Below are 18,039 nucleotides of genomic sequence, written 5' to 3'. Positions count from 1 at the left end.
GGGGGGAGGGGGTGAAGGATTACCTAAGAAGACAAGAGACAGCCTGAGGCAAGGCAGACTCGCTTGATCTGTCTGGTCTGGCCGATAAGCCTTTTTGCGATCTCCCGGAACCAGAGTCGATGACCCCCAAGGGTGTGTTTCAGGATTGCAGATTGCCCTTGAAGGGTGATATGAGGTCAGAACTGAAGAGAGAAAAGGCCCAGTTCGTTCGTCCGTTCGCTTGTCATGCCACCTGAAGGTCAGGCACCTGCAGGATCAGCCCCCGAGATTGCTGATGATCACCACGTTTTTGTTCTCATCCTACGTCAATAACCATATTTTCAAAGAAAAGTTCCTTGTGAAACTGAATCCCCGTTTAGATCCTTCGAGGCAGGTACACATGTACTGTATATACAGTGTCAAAATCCTTCCCTCCTCCGGATCCAGCCGTACCTGAAGTAGGTCAACAATGGAACAGGATCATTTTGCAGTCGGCTAAGGGCTCCCAACTGTAAATCCTCCAGGAGCCTCCTTAGACAGTCCCATCTTTTTGTGGACTTCCATGGACTACTGTCGTCTGGAACAACATGGCGATGCTAAGAAAGTTAACAGACGACAAGGCCACGGGCATGGCGGATACCGGGGCAGTTTCTGGCTCCGGCGGTACGAGGACCCCCGCCGCTGCCGGAGCCCACTGCCCTGCCGAGCCTCCGATCCATTTTCCTATTTTCCTTATTCTCCAGGCCCCAGTAGCTACTAATTAGTAGCTAGTAACCAACTGAGCAACTCAAGTCCACCACTGCAGGTCCACGGTCCACGGTCCACGGTCCACGGTCCACGATGCTCGAGAAGTGTTCCTGATTAGGCAGCAGTTGGGAACCTCGTCATCGTCCACTATCCATGCATCCATGCATCCATTCATTCCATTCACATGTGGTTCACGGTCACGTTCACCAGACTCGACTCGGAATTATATCGAGATGCCTTGAGTAGTAAGTTGTAAGTTGGTCCAACGATGGCTTGCAGGTTGCACGTGTGCAAGGGAGTTCCAGTTGTCTTACAGTCTCACTGTTTCAGTGTCTGCAGCGATTGGCCAGTCAATGTGCTCGCTAGGACTTCTGCAAAAGGAATGACTCGCGAAGGGGGGTTAGACTGATAGTGTTGGTGTTAGTGAACAAAGTGAGGTGTTGCCCGCGGCGTTATTACACCACAACGTTCCGGGCCGGGTTCAGCCTGGGACTAGGGCCGTGAGCAACCAATCTATTGTCTGGTTGAGTGTACTACGTATTAGTTAACAGAAAGGCACATGACACTGCCATGACCGCCCATGACAGGGCCTCGATCAATCGGTGGAAGGGGGGAAGGAGATTACCGCTTAGTACGTGGAGTTCTAAGGACAGAATGTGGTTAGGCCGGTACACCCACTGACGTCCATCTCGGCCGTGGCCTCCGAGTCAATAATACGTACCCGTCTTCACCACCTTTTTTACCACCTAAGCTAATCACTCAATCCAATCCATTATATTAGCAAACGATATATCGCCAAATTACGAGGCAGGTATCTATTAAGGAATGGAGAATTAAAGGCTAGGAGAAACTCGGCCGTAATACTGACCCTCTGCAGTCAAGTCAATTAGGTGGGTTCTGAGACCTTTTAATCATACTTTGATTACCTTTAATTCCGATGCAACCCTCCTCTACACCTAGGCCAGTCGTTCTTGTCCCTCCTTGTTTCCCCACAGGAAGGCCACGTTGTTGCTGACCACCACTACCTTTTTGTGCCGCACAGGACCGGGATGTGCCGCCCAGTGAGCACGATGCCCTATGCCTATGGTTATAATTAGTGTCAAGCCTGCTTCGACTTCTTGGCACCGTCGCTGCATGGACAACACAAGACATACTCTACCGTCAACCATCTTACTTTGCAGCTGTGGTGTAGGAACCCGGGCTGCGCAGCCCCAAAGTCAGACTTCTAAACACGGGATGCATTAGTTGAAAACTCGGGAGAGGGCGACAAGAAGAGAAGTAGAAAAGGAGTGCATACATATGACTACATCCAGACAGACACAATAACACTTAGCGTCTTTTAACTCCTCCTCACTGGTGTGATTCCCCTCTCCTGGGCCCCATTGCCACGCCTTGAAGGATCGTGATCCCGGCATGGGGTCCCCGCCACGTGAAGAAGACTTTCTAGCGCGGACAGAAAGATTACCTATTATCCCTTGGAGCAGTGATGAAATGGCTGGATGATGGTGTCATACCCATGCACTCGGTCCCCCCAGGTTCCAGGCCTGAGGCACTCTCCTATTGAATCAGGTTTCTACTGGGTGCAAGGTAGCTAAGCCGCCTCCTTGATCGGTTAGCTACATTCTCCGTTTTCATGCGACGTATTTGTCAACCACGTACCGAGTATCCTCTCTACTCAGGGTGATTTTTCTTCCCAATCCCGAACTAATGCAGTCTACTGTAAGATCGAGTCAATCTCGGAAACAACAGCGGCTCTCATTGAGCAGCAGCAGCAGCAGCAGCACCACCACCACCACCACTGAATTCCCGTCTTCGCTGGGACATGACATTCCCGCCGCCAATTATGGATGGCTTGGTAAGTTGGTTGGCCGACTGGTGCTTACTATGGAGCAATGTAGTGTGGCAGCCGCATAGCAACGACGGAGTACTGTCGTACCATTGACGGTTCCTTACCAACACGGTCGCCAGGAACATAGGGATCCGTGTCTTTCGATAATTTCTTAGTGATTCTCATGCCTTCCCCGCTTCCCGGAAGATCAATCCCCGTCGTTTCAGGTCTAGTACCGAATCTCTGGAGTCACCTTTGTTAATCATTGTTTCAATCATTCGTTCGTGGTGCTTTTTGCTTGTTATCTGACCGGGGGTGTCGTTGGTCAGGGAAGAAAATGCACCTTGTCGTCGACTAATCATTTAGCCTAAGGCGTACAGCAACCAAGAGTAAGCACATTGTTCTGGAAGCACAAGGCTCAATCGGGCGGTACAAGGTGCGTGCAGTCGATTTTCATTATGAAACAAGCTAGAAGTTCAGTTGAATTCACGAAGACCAGAGGGTGGCAGGGGTTGCTGTCTATGCTCACGTTGAGCGCATCATTTCCTTGAGGGGAAAAGGAAAGGGATGGTGATGAGCCTACAAGCATGCCCCACTGGCTGCAGGGCTGGACGCCCTCGTCGCCACGCTAGATGTCATTGTATACTTCGACGCTACTAAGCCACCTACCTCCGGTGTATCTGTGCATGAATTTGCCTGCCACATTGTCCGAAGTGCTTGCCGTGGTGGTCTCCAAGTATTGAAGCGTCGAACAATTGACAATCCGAATTCTCACATACCCTGATCCCCTAGAAACAGAATCAGACTAAGATAGGGGGCTGCTGACTTTTACACGATTTCCTGTATCGAGTCATTACCACCCAGGGTCTCTGCTGCGTGATGATATTGAAACTGAATCAGTTCACACAGACCACCTTGGTCGATTTACAGTACTTCGAGACTGAATATCCTATCTATTCAGGGAGCAGTCTAAGGAACTCTATTCTTCGTCGGGCGTCCAGCTTGTATGGTAATTATCGCCGCCGTAACAATGATTCTTCAGACTCCAGTTGCTAAGTCTTCCTCCCGTTGTCTGCAGACCCCGATAGGGGCTCTGACCAAGGTTTCATCGAATCACAAGACGTGACGAAGGCGTGTGTGGTCGTGCCCCCCCCCCCCTAAGAGACCATGAAATCTTGCTTGGCAGATAATATTTTTACAACGGGCAGCAATATAAGATAACCGACGGAAACACGCCGATCGTCCTACACGTGGTTGTGTGACCTCAGCTGGTCTTTCTCCCTTGCCTGATCCCTCTATAATGGATGTTTCTATATGCCCGAACGGGTGGTTCTCCATCGCTCCTTCGCGGCCCTTGCAATCATGACACATTCAACGGTGCTAAGGGTCGTCAAGAATTCCTCTCCGACTACATATGGTCTTATGGCGGACAAAATTCATTAACCTCATTAACCCAGAAGAGGACATTTTGACTCAAGCCAACGATCGCCTATGCTATGACAGCGGTAAACCCTGGGTTTCGCTTGGACGATTAGCGGGCTAATCCGACCCTACGCCAGTAAGAAGCAACCAAGAGGGACCCGCAGGCCGTCACTGGCAGTCTGGAGGCTCTTCTGGTACTGTAAATAACCATGGCCAACCTGTTTCTTTAACACGATCCGGCAATTCGCATTAGTCAGCAATGGGATTGCTTGAAAGGCCCAGAGTATTCTACAGTGCTTAGTTGATTCATGTTGCCATGCAAGCCCTTTACCCAAGTCTTCTCGGCCCAATCGCAGTTTGAATGGAGAGCAGGCCAGTGGGCGAATGCTAGAGCCGCTTAATTGACTGGATATAAAACTCCAAAATGAGGTGAGTGGATAGTGGCTCCACTTGGTTCAATTGGTTGGCTCGGGATGGGGGGATCCATCTTGGCTGGTGTGGTCCGTGGAGCTTCTGTTTACCTACTCATGTACGTTTCTAGGCCTTTTGAGCCTTGACCTTAGCTCTACTATGGAGTCGTCTAGTTTAATCGACCATCCTGGCACCCTCAGTCATTTAGCCTAGGGCGGATAGCAATCTCCAATCTCCAGTCTCCATTGTGGAGCCCCTGAGGCTTGGACGGAAAGCCTGAACCTGATTGCTACGGGGAGGACCGGACAATGAGCGAGAGCCTCCATGAGTCGTTTCCCATCCAGCAATTGTCTACCTAGGCCAACGCACGCTAAGCAGAGGGGGTAAAAGTGGAGATATCTCTTCTCACCCCCTCCCCAACCTCAGCCATGACAGTAAAAGTACTGTACCTAAGAGGCGCTTAACACTAGTTCACGCGAGCACACCAATGAGAAGACTCAAATCCCCAACATTCTTTCTAACTGTTGATTGGATTTCTGTGACTGTCTTTTCTTCAACTCCCACTCTCCTCCTAACCACCACTCAACAACCCTTTCCCCCCTCCTCCACTGATCTGGCATGAATTTTGCTCCTTATCCTCGATATCCTGACCTCCTAGCCGCTAAGATCAGCTTGATCCGCTGAAGACCCCTGTCACGCGCGAGACATTCATATGGTCGTAAGCCCTAAACCACCCATTATTCAGCATCGCAGTTCTCTGCATAAAATTAGTACTGTACTGAGTACTTAGTGTACTGTACCCTTCTATTCAGAGGTAGACACACAGGCACAGAGCCGCGTGGGTTGGCAGCAAAGACATGAGGCCCGGTTAATCAATCCGAAGTCCTGTATGGCATGAGGGGTGGATAGATGGCTTGAAGTTCATATTGATTGATGTTTAATAAGTCTTTTATTAACCCATTGCCCGCATTCTGCGAGTAGGAATATTATTCTGTGAACTATATCCTTCCTCTTCAGGGAAATAGATTGGCCCATCCATCCATGATCCATCCAGGCATTTTTCGATCGGAAGGTCTGTTTTTCCCTGGATCCTCACCTTCCCCCACTTTCCCCCCTCCCCTCTCTCCTCCCCGTCGCCTCGTGGCGGCGGGAGACGATGAGGATGGTGATGACAATGGAGGGAGATGGGGACGAGCCAACAGGTGCAACTTCCACCAGGTGATTGATTGACTGAACCGCTGTAGACCGGGCGGTGGTGGGTGTGTGGTACGAGCTGCATACCGGCATGTAATTTATCCCATGATGGCATGGTCTATTTGTCCCCCCTTTCCTTTTTTCCTCCCTATCCTCGTCTTCTCTTCGCTCCCAATCCCTGCAGTGCGCCTCAGCCGCAGACTTGGAAGGTGTTGGTCTGTTACCGGCTGCAATTTGCTGCTGTTGTTGTCATGACTAACTAACGGCTGATGAGACAATACATATTATTTGTCAAATACTCAGTAGTTCTTTTTCTTGTTTTTTTTTTTTTTCTTTTTTTTTCTGAATTCTCTGCAGTAATCTTGATTATTCTCCGTATTGTCCAGTACTTTGCCTTCCTCCCCAAGTCCTATTATTCTGTCTCTCTTCTTTTCTCTTTGTGTTGATATCTCCATCTACTTTTATGCACTACTTGTCGTATCGAGTCCACTTTCTTATCGTCCGTCGCCCGTCGCCCGTCGCCCGTTTCAATCCTTCCTCCTTGTTTCCCGCACCGTTAATCATGTGTATTTCGAATGGAATTAGGGAATTAATCTGATTCTTTTGACTTTGGAAAATGAGGATGGGTCGATCCCGTAAGTGGTTACCCACTCGTGCTGTCCCCAGCAAGCCAACATAGCCATCGTGGCTAACCCAGTATGATCACCCTGCAGAGACTGATCATCAAGAACTGCTTTTCTGCTCGCTTACCTCTGACTACTCGGGACTAGCCATTGATGCTGGTTACATTGGTCAAATATTTTCGTGAATTTCCGCATTTTCGTATTATTCTTGATCGTTTTGGGTCTGGATTTTTGGGATGTATACACATTATTGCTTTGAGTTTTTCTTATTAATTCTAATTCTTTTTTTATTCCCGTCACATATCTTATTTTTTTCAAAATTGGAATTATTCTTTTATTTTCCGAACTGTCTTTCCCCCTCCCCTCCCCCAAGTTACCCGGCGATCTTTCGGTACCGTATGTGGTAGGTGAGAGGTAGACTTAGCCGCATTGGGAGAATCTTCTATATCTCCATCATCTCTCTGCATGTAACTATTCTCGCCCTTCTCCCGGCCCTCTTCTAAGCCTTCCTTCTCCTCGTTCTCCATACCAGTTCGTTTCAGATCTTCACTTTTCTTTTTCCAATTCCGCATCTCACTGCCTCCCTCTTGATTTGCAGATGCGAGGCATTTTTCCGTCATCATCATCATTATCATCATAATCATCTACATCAAATCAATCAACTCCTGATCTCACTCACCCACGCTTCTGGCCCGTTCCCCAATTTTGCTAGTATAGCTGCATCACAGCCCACCTTGCTCACGACCCCCAATCTCCACACCCATAGCTCACCTCCCGTTCCTGACAAGTCTGGGTCTGTTACAGAATGACCAGGGGATCATCTCCTTCAGGAACCAGAACTATATCTTCGACCCAGTCGCCGGCAGATTTTCTGTCTATCATCACCTCTCCACACGACTCTATAAAGTCAATCACTCCTACACATCTCAAACACCAACAGCAACAGGAACAACCACTTCCTACCAACTCTTCTTCTATCACTCTTACTACAAAATCAATTGCTGGCCAGCAACATACAGTCACCATGCGCCGAAGCACTGCCCAATCGGAGATTCCTCTCCCCATCACGTACACCCCAACGACGCATCGCATTAGCAAAGCGAAGAAGGGCAAACGCGTTCACGCCTGCGAGTATCCAGGATGCAACAAAGTCAGTAGACATAAATTATCAGTCAACATGAGTTCTCGACTGACATTCAAATTCAAGGTTTTCACTAGAGCAGAGCACAGAAGGTACTTGATGGCAATGTACCCGGTCCGACTCTTTCACGTGCTAATCTGCTTTGTGTAGACGGCATGAGTTGAACCACAACCCCGAGGCTCTGTTTCGATGCGCCCACCTCAACTGCAAGAAAGCATTCCACCGTCCCGACTTGCTTTCCCGCCACATGGAAAGACAGTGAGTGACCTTCCATGCTAAATGTCACTGCCTGGCCACTAACGCAGAACCCCAGTGAGCTCGAGGCCCAGATGGACCACACCACACATTGGCAGCGTCAGAACCGCACCTCTGTAATGCCCGAGGCCTATGTGCCTAAGTGTGCACCCGTCAACGCCCACCCGACTCCCTATCTCACCGTCTCCCAGCCCCAGAATGCCATGTCCGTAGGATCGCTCGTCGGGCCGGCTATCCACCCCGATTTCTCCAGCGATTGCAACTTAATGTGGAGTGGAGTTGATTTGCAGTCGGCACCCCACACCCCGTTGTACCAGGGCCCTCACATTCACGAGTCGATCGAGGACAGCCGCTTCTACGCTACCCCGGACACATGCCCCTCTCCCGTCTCGGATGGCTCGCTCTCAGTTCACTCTTACGCTCGATCTTCCGTGGTGTCTACGCCTATGACCACAGTCGAGCCCTACCCCGAGAGCATCATTGAGCACGACTTGACATCATCGCCTATCTCTATGCAATCGCGGATGGGTTGCTGGGACCAGCAGGACATCAGCCTGCCATCCATGAGCATGATGCCCATGCCCCTCACCGAAGGTCTTCTTCAACCAGTACGTTGTATCAAGCTCCACTTCGAGACCTTTTTTTCGACTAACGCCGGCTTGACAGTCCCTTCAATGCGCCTACCCCTCACCGAGCTGGTCAACACACAGCCTGGGTTATGACGAGCATGTGCTACCACCCGCTGCTTTCCCCCCCAACATGGGCTGGAAGTCATGGACGATGTGAAAGCGCGCACGAGAAGCACGAAGTAACGACCACGATCCATTAGACCTCATCCTCGCCGGATTCTCAACAAGGAGGGCTTATCAGCCATGCTTTGGAGGGGAAGATCGGTTAGCTTATAATCAAAATGTCTAATACGCAATCGACGCAGCGGACGCGGCTGTTCTTACAATTCGAATTGGGGAAACAGAACGCACAAAACAGAAAACCAGCCCAAAATTGGGGGGAACAGAAAAAAAGCAACATCCACCCCATCAGCTTCGAAACATCCATCCTGCCAAAGGCTTCGAAAAGTTTCTTTCGTCGGAGAGAGGATTACACAAAATACCACCCTCACCCCCCGAACTCTGGGAAGGAGCTACCCTGTCTCCTTCTGAACCCCCTTCCATCAGAGCTGCCTTTATTAGACTCGCGTTGGCTTACAGAGTTACTGCACAGCATCTCCTTTGTCTCGGTTTCCATTTCCTCACGCATGGTTTCTTTTCTCTCTTCTTCTTATTTACCACTTCTCTATATACCCATTTTTTGGCAAGGAACTTTGATTTTTACTTTGTGATCCGCAATCGATTTCCCGATCTATTTCCTATGTCGATCAATGTTCTTCTCTGATGCCTTATTGAGTTATGCTATATCAAGTTTACATGCGCGGCGGTGTTTGATGTTGTTCTCGGAAATTTGTTTGGGTTTCTCTGGTCTCGGGGCCTGAACAGGCATTTTTTTTTTCCGGTACAAGCATTGTTCTGTCTGCTTTGATTCTGCTTCGCTGTTGTTCATCGACAACTGTTTCTCTCCGGTCTGTACAAATACTCTGTATATCTAGCTATAGACTTTCCTATCTGGAATCGAACATACATACCTCTCATCGATTTTTTTCAAATTGCTTTGCTTAGAGTATAATCGAGATACTTGGTAAGCAGTGTTTGCCGAGTTTGATCACTTTTCGTCGATGCGAGCAAGTTGATAGACTGTAGGCACTTCTGGTGAGGGGGTTTGTGACTGTTGTGATATGTTCTGGTTACTTGCAGCAGGCGCTGTGCTTGGCTGTGCAGGCTTAGTAGAATGGTTATCATACTCTTTTTCAGTCAATCTGTAGCTATGCTTGTAACGAGGACGCGGTAGCTTGGCGTGAGGCATACAGCAAACGTACTTCGGGCTTTGCTCATTTATTAGTATTTGTGTGACAGAGACAGAACCGAATCACTGAAGTTTTTGCGGCCGACACGTGTGTGCTACATCTGGGAAGTGGTATTCCAACTCGATCTACCTAGTGATATACTTGTGCTAACAATTATCGCCTTCTCAGCAACTCCAGATCCTAGGACTATTGGATCTCTCCCTTCGCAGGGATGACCCTCCAGCACCAGCCGCACCAACTACGATGTTCTCCCTTCTCCTCCCTAGTAAGATACTCTCCTGTTTCCCTCTCATCTTCATGCTCCGCCACACAAGCACCAACTACAATTCTCTTCTTCGCCTTCTGCTTCACCCTCCCTCCAATCCCGATGATCTCCTGCCGAAAATACCCCGGTTCGTCTCCCTCGCGATGGTCCCAGCTTTCGATGGTGGTGTGTCTGGGGGGACTATGCGCATGATTCCGATGCTCATAGTAATGACTGTAATCCGGCGAGCTGCCCCCGGACGCCTCGTCCGCTTCGCATTCAACCTCGAGTTCGATCTCTTTGGCTGCAAGACATTGATCCTCTCGGCCGCACTTGACACCCTGACAGCCCTCGCCGATCCCTGTGCCTAGACCGCCAAGATAGGTGCTGTAACGTGTACGCCAGGTCCAGACGCGACGGTAGGTGGTGTCATTGCTGCGGACGCGGTGACCACATTGATGGCAGAGCCAGATCGCTTCATAACAATTGCATGGAGTACGTTGAAACGCAATGGCCGTTGGCTTTGGGTTTAGTGCTGATGATTCGGGAGCCATTGCAGATTGAGACGAAGAGGACAATGGATCAATTAAGTCACTTAACGGGGCTGTCTGGCAGGTGGTGCAGAGACGGCGGATGCGGTTTTTATACATGCTGCTCGAGGGAGGCTTAATGATACAGTTCTGCAGCGAGCCAACGTTAGTCCATCAATGTTCGACTCGGAGACGGGGAAGCCTGAGCATACCCGGCACACCACTTTAGAGCATCGACGACACTCAGCAACCATATCCCGGGCGCATTTGGCAACCTTGCCAGTGGTTATTCGGCCCGATGCTCTTGCGTTTTGGCTCAATAGCTGCAGCACAGACTTGACGCTGTCGGGAATTGCTGCTCCGCTGTCGAGCATGTCCGATACGGTCTCGATGTACTCATTCTCGCAGCGTAAGGTCTGTTTAATCAACAGCGAGCGGTATGGGGCCAGATTTGCGTGAAACTGGCGGCAGGTTTGGGAGAGGGCATGCAAGGTGTTCAGGTCGACTGCTCGAGCAATTTCCTTTATGATCCTGGATGGTGAGTCAGCACAACATCAGGAACCAGACACTTCAGCAGCCTGGCCCAAGAGTATTCCATACGGATAGCAGCTTAGAGCGGCCGAAAAAGCGTTCCAGTTGAGAGCATGCTGTTGATATTCATGGTTGTATGTATGATTCTGTGACGGATCGGCGGACTGATCGTGAGCTGCAGGCACGTTCTTCGATGGAGCTGGACCGATTGCCAGTAACTTGGACAAGGTTGGCTTTTGAGGTTCTAAGGAAGAATGCAGGAGTGTATCGGGGACGCCAGGGAAACTATGCCTGCCGAAGGCGTCGTGATCGTAGTCAACGAAGACCACCATTGTGACAATGACGGCAGAAGTACGGATGGTTGAGGAGGCGGGGGATCCACACGGCCCAAGCTCTGGTTTTCACCGGACAAGAATCTCGCACAGTGAGCAGCCGGTTAGCTAGGTATACGTAGACTCTTTGAGTCTGGCAAAGGCAGAGCAATCCAGTTATAGCTAAAAAAGGTGATTCCCTGAGTTCCATAAACGTTGGGAGTGGAATGACACGGCTGGGAAAGATCCAGCTCCGTTCTTCGGCGCGGGGCCCGCACGAGCTGGGCAATAGTTGAATAGTAGAAGTGGTTCGTCTCGGCGATCCAGAAGCCGTGGCGGTTGTTTTCTGGGTTTGATGGGAATGCCAATCCCAAAGAGAGTGAGTGTCGGTGGGGAGGAGGAGGTTTTATCCTCTTATGAAACGTCTAATCAAGGAGAAGAGAGAAGAGGGTCAGAGTAGAGCAACGGCGATGAAATCGGATGCGATCATATCAGATCCTCCTCGCGCTTTCCATCTTATCATCGCTGCCTCCCCGACCGACTGACAACCCATTCGGGAAGGTCGTGCGGCATCACGTGAGACCACAGTTGTTTGCAGACAAGACAAATCAATTCTGTACAACAGAGAGACTGTGATGCTCATCCATGATAACTCCCCCTTTGCACCACTACACCACTGCACTCTGTACTACGAACTATTGGAGTCTTAAAGAGTCGTGGCTGTTGCAAGTCACTCACCACAAACTCCCCCAGCTATACTCCAACTCTAACCAGCAGGATGTCCTCCGATAAGATAACGCCATCGCCCTCCGGCAACATTTGGAGATTCCCCCTCACTCAGTGGGGTAACTTTAGTTATCGTCGTCGCGCTCTCTTCTTATCCTCGGCCGGGCCTATCTACCAATAGCCCGTCAACCAATATTGGAGTCATATCGCTTCCGCTAGCTTCTCCATTCTTCCCCTCCTCCGTATAACTTCGCTTGTTTCCCTCGCCTGCCTCTCAAGAGCCGACTGCCGCCCTTCCTCTCCCCGCCCCCCCCCCTCTCTCAATTGAAACAACGATCTCCCGCCTCAACAACAATGCCACTCAATTCTAAAGCCATCTATTCTCGTCTCAACGCCGACTTTGCCCCCTTTGCCAGTCGACGAAGTACTGTGCATAGTACCAAAGGCATTGTGACATGCACGCAACCTCTAGCTGCAGCTGCAGGCCAGAAAATCCTCAGCAATGGCGGCAACGCTGCTGTATGTCTTCGTCATCGCAAACTCTAAAAACAGACATGCTTTTGCTAACTCTCTAGACAGGACGCCGCAATTGCCGTAGGTTAGTCATTGAATGTCAACGACTTCGTTCTCAAGCGAATACTAACACAGTCAACTGGTCACAGCCGCCGCATTGAACATAACAGAACCCTCTTCCACTGGCATCGGAGGAGACATGTTCTGCCTCTACTACGATGCCAAGACAAAGAAGGTGCATTCCATCAACGGCTCCGGCAGATATCCTGGCAGCGCAACGTTGGAAAAGGTGCGAGAGGATCTCAAACTAGGCCCCGGCGATTCGGGGAAAATTCCCATGGATAGTGTCCTTGCAGCCACAACTCCTGGAGCTGCTGCAGGGTGGGTGGACACATTCGAGAAGTTCGGAAGTGGGAGGTTGACATTGGAGGATGTTTTGCGTCCCGCAATTGAACTGGGCGAAGAGGGATTCCCTGTGTCTGAATTGGCCTCATATTTTGTAAGTCACTCCATATTTGGCGATTTCGGCTTCAAGAGACGTTCTGAGATACGCTCAACCCGCTCTTTGGTCTAGCACCGATGGGACTAACCGTTCTAAATAGTGGCATGAAAGCGAGCACTTAATTCGCGCTGCCTCTCCCAACTTTAGAGAGATGCTCAAATCCGATCCCACGGCTAAAGACGGCTGCCGTAGCCCTCTGCCCGGTGAAATCCTGCGCAACCCAACCCTCGCACAGACATTCCGCTCCCTAGCTGCTCACGGCAAGAAGGGCTTCTACGAGGGTCGCATTGCCGAAGAGATCGTCAAAGTCGTCCAGGACCTGGGAGGCTACATGACACTAGACGACCTGAAGTACCACGCCCAGGTTGGAAGCCAAGAGACGGAAGCCATCTCCCTCAAATTCACGGGACAGGGTATCGTCTCGAAGCAGACTGACGGCACCACCGACGAGACCAACGAGGGCGTCGAGATCTGGGAGCACCCACCGAACGGCCAGGGCATAGTTGCTCTCATGGCCCTGGGCATCCTCGAGGAGCTCGAACGTACCGGCAAGATCCCTATCTTCAGTGAAGCCCAACACAACTCGGCCGAGTACCTTCACGCGCTCATCGAATCCCTCCGGATCGCCTTCGCCGACGCCTCCTGGTGGGTCACCGACCCGGACACCAACAAGATTCCCTCGCAGGACCTTATCTCCAAGGCCTATCTCGCCGAGCGGGCCAAATTGTTCAATCCGGACCGGGCCTCCGACATCATCGACCACGGCAGCCCAGCCCACAACCACTGCGACACGGTCTACTTCTCCGTCACCGACAGCGAGGGCAACGGCATCTCCTTCATCAACAGCAACTACGGCGGCTTCGGCACCTGCATCATCCCCCAGGGCTGCGGGTTCACGCTCCAGAACCGCGGGGCCAACTTCTCCCTGAACCCCGACCACCCGAACGTCCTGGCCCCCCGGAAACGGTCCTACCACACCATCATCCCGGCCATGGTCACGAACGTCTCGGACGGATCGCTGCATTCCGTGTACGGCGTCATGGGCGGGTTCATGCAGCCGCAGGGCCACGTGCAGGTGTTGCTCAACATGCTCGCCTTCGGCTACCACCCCCAGGCGGCGCTGGATTCCCCGCGCATCTGTATCGCGGCGGGCGAGCACATTCCCGGAAAGAGCGTCGACCGCGCGGTCTACGTGGAGGAAGGCATCTCCGAGGCGGCGATCGAGGGCCTGAGGCGTCTGGGCCACGAGGTGAAGGTCTTGGCCGGCTGGAAGAGGGGCATGTTTGGGCGGGGCCAGATCATCCGGTGCCACTATGATGAAGGAAAGCTGATCTACAGTGGTGGAAGTGATCTCAGAGGAGATGGGTTGGCGATTCCGATCTTGTAGTCGCGTATGTACATCCAGGGGCTTGAATGTGTATCTCTGTACATCTATGAATACAGTTCGTTACGAATCTCAACCTCAGTGTAAATCGAAATGATCCCAAAGGATAAATGTTGCTTTTTGGTAGAAAAAAACACACACATTTACAAGGTAACCTGTCTTTACTAAAAGACGAGGAACAGAAAGTGGAAAGTAGAAGTATTGAGATACAATCGGAGTAAATGAAACCCGAAAAGGGGGGAGCTCGCTCATACAAGAGACATGAAGATGAAAAACAGTCAACCACAAAAAGTCACGATGCCCCGTTCCCAAATGCTGTACCTATAAATGCATGCTCAAAACGTACGAATCTCAAAAGAAAACAATCAAAGATGGGAAGAAAGTTACAAGAAAGTAATGTATAGATGCATGAGTAAACATATGAGATGGTTTGTGATCATCGTGGAATATGAACTCGATGGAGGAAGGGGAGGAGGGAGGGGGAGGGGAAGAGAGCAATGCACTCAGTGTGCAGCGATGGCGGCTTTGAAGAAGCCTTTCATCTTCGAAGCTCCGCTCGGAGGAGGCGTGGGGTCCCGGCGGTGTCTGTGATGGCGATGGCGAGACGACTCGGTGCTATCGCGCTGCTCGCCGCGATGATGACGCCGCTCGGTTTCTTCTTTCGCTGGCGGTGCCGCCGCCGCCGCCGCCTCGGTCTGTTCGGCCAGCTTGCGAGCCCGGCGAGCCTCGCGGCGAGCACGATCCTCTTCGTCGTCGTGGCGGGAGGACTCGGTGGAGCGCTCACTCGTGCTCTTGCCTTCCTGCGAGGATCGATGACTGTGGGAATGAGTGGTTGAGGGGCGTCGCGAGCGGTCGTAAACATTGGCGGTCGCTTTGGCAGCGTTGACCATCAGAGGCGGTCGGTTGTCGGAGCCATCGGCCATGTATTTGAGGAAGAAGCGAGGCTTCGTGGTCGTGGACTCTGGGATGACGCGAGAGGAGGAGGAGCTGCTCTTGCGATCGCCCTCGTAGCTCTCAGAATGATTTGAGCTGCGGTGTCGCGGTCGACTTGAGCTGCTGTCTTGCTCGCTCATATGACGCTCCATTCTTTCCGATCGCTCAGACCGCTCGTGACGCTCGACTCTCTCAGCCCTCAAAGCCCGTTCGCGCTCCGCTTGCTCCTGTCGCTGTGCTCGTTCCGCTCTCTCGTGCCTTTCAGCTCGCTCAGCTCGCTCAGCTCGCTCGATTCTCTCCCTCTCGGCCCGTTCCGCCCGTTCAGGCCGCTCAGTACGTACAGTTCGCTCATGTCGTTCATGTCGTTCAACGCGCTCAGATCTCTCAGGCCGTTCAGCCCGTTCTCGTTCAGCGCGTCTTGCACGCTCGCGTTCATGGGCACGGCGCTCTTTTTCGGCCCTCTCGGCCTTCTCGGTCAAGGCTGCCTTCTGTTTGGCCTTTTCTTCATGCTGTCGTCGGGCTTCCTTCATGGATTCCGCCCATCGGCCAGTAAGACCGCTACCGCGTTGACTGTTCTGCCGCTGCATTGATCGATGTCCTTCGGATGAGCTCTTGGAGCGGTCTCGGTCTCGATCCCGCTCCAGATCGGGAGACCTCTTCTTCTTCCTTCGTGAACTGTGGGCGGCCGCTGCTGCCAACCCTGCCCCTGCCGCTGCCGCACCGGCTGCCGCACCGGCTGCAGCCAAGGCTTCGTCATCGTGTTCGGCAGAGTCAATATCCTCCGACACATCCGTAGCCAGGGCCTCTTCGGGAACCCCTCTGTCGACACTTGGCTCTTCTGGAGTAGGCTCATATGCAGCAGGCTCCTCAGCAGGAGTAGGTACTTCGGCTGGAGAACGCTCAAGAAGCTCAGGCTCAGAGGGAGAACGTTCGACCAGATCGAGTTCAGCAGGAGCACGTTCTTCGATAAATGCAGATTCTTCCGCGGGCGCGGCCACCTCTTCTGGTGCAGGCTCTTCGGCAGGCGCAACTTCTTCCGCCGCCGGCTCAGGAGCAGGGGCAGGTTCCTCAGATGCAGGATCTTCTGCAGGCGCTGGCTCTTCAGGTACATCTTCTGCAGGACTAACCTCGACAATAACAGGCTCCTCAACAGGTGCGGGCTCCTCTTCTGGTGCAGGCTCTTCGGCATGCTCTGCAACGGGAGTGGCATCTTCGAGAGCCGGCTCCTCGGGAGTGGCGGGCTCGTCGGTGGGAATAGATCTCTCTAGAGGGGGTTCTTCGCTAGCCGCAGGTTCATCAGTGATGGTCTCTGCTGCAGGCTCCTCAGCAGCTCCCTCAATAACGGCTTCCTCGACAACTTCCTCAACGACGACCTCTTCAGCCTCGACCTCTTCAGCCTCGACCTCTTCAGCCTCGACCTCTTCAGCCTCGACCTCTTCAGCCTCGACCTCTTCAGCGACAGCTTCTTCGACGGCGATCGGTTCGTCCGCAGATGCAGGTTCTTCCGGTGCGGGCTCCTCGGCAGCAGGGGCTTCTTCAGCGGCGGGGCTTTCTTCAACATCGGGAGATTCTTCAGCGGCAATCTCCTTGGCGACAGCTTCAGCAGCAGGCGGCTCCTCAGCGGTGAGAGCTTCTTCAACGGCAGGAGCTTCTTCAGCAGCGGGAGCTTCTTCAGCAGCAGGTTGTTCCTCAGCGGTGGGAGCTTCTTCAACGGCGGGAGGCTCTTCAGCAACCGGTTCCTCAGCAGCGAGGGCTTCGTCAGCAGCAGGGGCTTCGTCAGCAGCAGGGGCTTCCTCGGCGGCTGGTTCTTCGGTGGCAACCCCCTTAGCGACAGCTTCTTCGGCAGGAGTTTCTTCTGGAGCAGCAGTCGGTTCTTCAGCAGCAGGGGCCTCTTCTGCAGCCGGAGCCTCTTCAGCAGCAGGAGTCTCAGCAGCGGGCTCTTCAGCTGGAGCAGGTTCTTCTACAATAGCCTTATCTTCAGTGGGTGCTGTTCCTTCGGCAGCCACGTCATCGGCTGTTGCAGGCTCCTCAACAGCAGGCTCCTCTTTCGATGCAGCTTCATCTGTAGGATCTTCCGCTGGTGCAGCTTCAGCTGCCGCCTCCGCCTCCGCGGGTGCTTCCTCGGCCGGCTTTTCATCCGTGGTTTCTTCGATTGCCGTCTCTTGGCTTGGTGTCTCGTCGGTTGCCGCTTCCGTCACTTCTGGGGATTCCTCGGGTGTAGCTGGTGCTGCATCCTGAGCATCTTTTGTTGCATCAGCAGCAGGTTCATCGGCCGCGGTCTCTGTGGCAGGTGCCTCGACCTCGGCAATGTCTTCGCCTGCGCCCTTTTCCTCAACAACTTCTCCTGAAGCAGCTTCTTCGGGCGCATCAGTGGGGGCTGGAGGGCTGGGGTCTGCCTCTGCCTCTGCTTCTGCCTCTGCCATGGGTTCTTGGGTTGCTGCAGGCGACTCAGTCTCTTCTGGAGTGGGACCTGCTTCTTCGACCGCTTCAACTGGTGCAGATTCTTCTGCCTTTGTAGCGTCCCCCTCAGGTTCGGCGGCAGCTGCGTCTGCTGTGACCTCCTCTTTTGTCTCTGCTGGCGCTCCCTCCCCTGCCTGCTCTGCGGCCTCTAGCGCTTCTTCCTTGACGGGCTCGGCCTTTGCCTCCTCCGCAGCCTCCCCTACATCGGCCTCAGTGGTTGAAGGCTCAGCACTGTCAGCCGCAGGCGCTTCCGCGTCCCCTTCAGCTGCAGCAGGGGCAGCTGGTGCCCCCACGTCAGCAGGAGCTTCTGGCTGAGCCTCGGCCTCCTTCAGTTCCTCCTCCGGTTTAGCTTCTGTGGCTGAGATGTCATTAGTTGCATCACTATTG

The 18,039-nt window shown here is 52.6% G+C and overlaps 3 protein-coding genes across 3 annotated transcripts; 2 read left to right on the top strand and 1 right to left on the bottom strand.

The window, feature by feature from the left end:
* Nucleotides 1-7,228: 7,228 nt before the first annotated feature.
* Nucleotides 7,229-8,386, top strand: ASPACDRAFT_31957 (uncharacterized protein; the record flags this gene model as incomplete). The annotated part of the gene is made up of 4 exons (XM_020199845.1): nucleotides 7,229-7,437; nucleotides 7,496-7,603; nucleotides 7,659-8,208; nucleotides 8,267-8,386. 4 exons carry the CDS (start codon nucleotides 7,229-7,231, stop codon nucleotides 8,384-8,386), a joined length of 987 nt encoding a protein of 328 aa, XP_020054295.1.
* A 1,212-nt stretch (nucleotides 8,387-9,598) lies between these two features.
* On the bottom strand, nucleotides 9,599-11,623 carry ASPACDRAFT_1857973 (uncharacterized protein). Its single transcript, XM_020197580.1, has 3 exons — nucleotides 10,893-11,623; nucleotides 10,505-10,823; nucleotides 9,599-10,442 (listed from the first exon to the last, which is right to left on the bottom strand). The coding sequence occupies exons 1-3, from the start codon at nucleotides 11,153-11,155 to the stop codon at nucleotides 9,705-9,707; spliced, it is 1,320 nt and encodes a 439-aa protein (XP_020054294.1). The 5' UTR covers nucleotides 11,156-11,623; the 3' UTR covers nucleotides 9,599-9,704.
* Nucleotides 11,624-12,263: 640 nt separating this feature from the next.
* ASPACDRAFT_80064 (gamma-glutamyltransferase family protein) lies at nucleotides 12,264-14,326 on the top strand (the record flags this gene model as incomplete). Its single annotated transcript, XM_020205557.1, has 4 exons — nucleotides 12,264-12,379; nucleotides 12,440-12,458; nucleotides 12,523-12,872; nucleotides 12,976-14,326. Coding segments are annotated over exons 3-4 (1,517 nt in total), but the record flags the coding sequence as incomplete, so codon positions are not given.
* Nucleotides 14,327-18,039: the final 3,713 nt, after the last annotated feature.

The sequence above is a fragment of the Aspergillus aculeatus genome (assembly GCF_001890905.1).
Source record: "Aspergillus aculeatus ATCC 16872 unplaced genomic scaffold ASPACscaffold_12, whole genome shotgun sequence".
NCBI classification, from domain to species: Eukaryota; Fungi; Ascomycota; class Eurotiomycetes; order Eurotiales; family Aspergillaceae; genus Aspergillus; species Aspergillus aculeatus.
The sequence above is the reverse complement of the archived record's forward strand: the minus strand, read 5'-3'. Positions and strand labels throughout refer to the sequence as shown.

Excerpts from the sequence above, each read along its gene's own strand:
- ASPACDRAFT_1857973 (XM_020197580.1), bottom strand. The coding sequence starts at position 11,155 with ATGGTGGTCTTCGTTGACTACGATCACGACGCCTTCGGCAGGCATAGT. Across the intron at positions 10,824-10,892 it reads GCCGCTCTAAGCTGCTATCC|GATCATAAAGGAAATTGCTC; the intron begins GTATGGAATACT and ends CTCACCATCCAG. Across the intron at positions 10,443-10,504 it reads GCTCTAAAGTGGTGTGCCGG|AACTGTATCATTAAGCCTCC; the intron begins GTATGCTCAGGC and ends GGCTCGCTGCAG.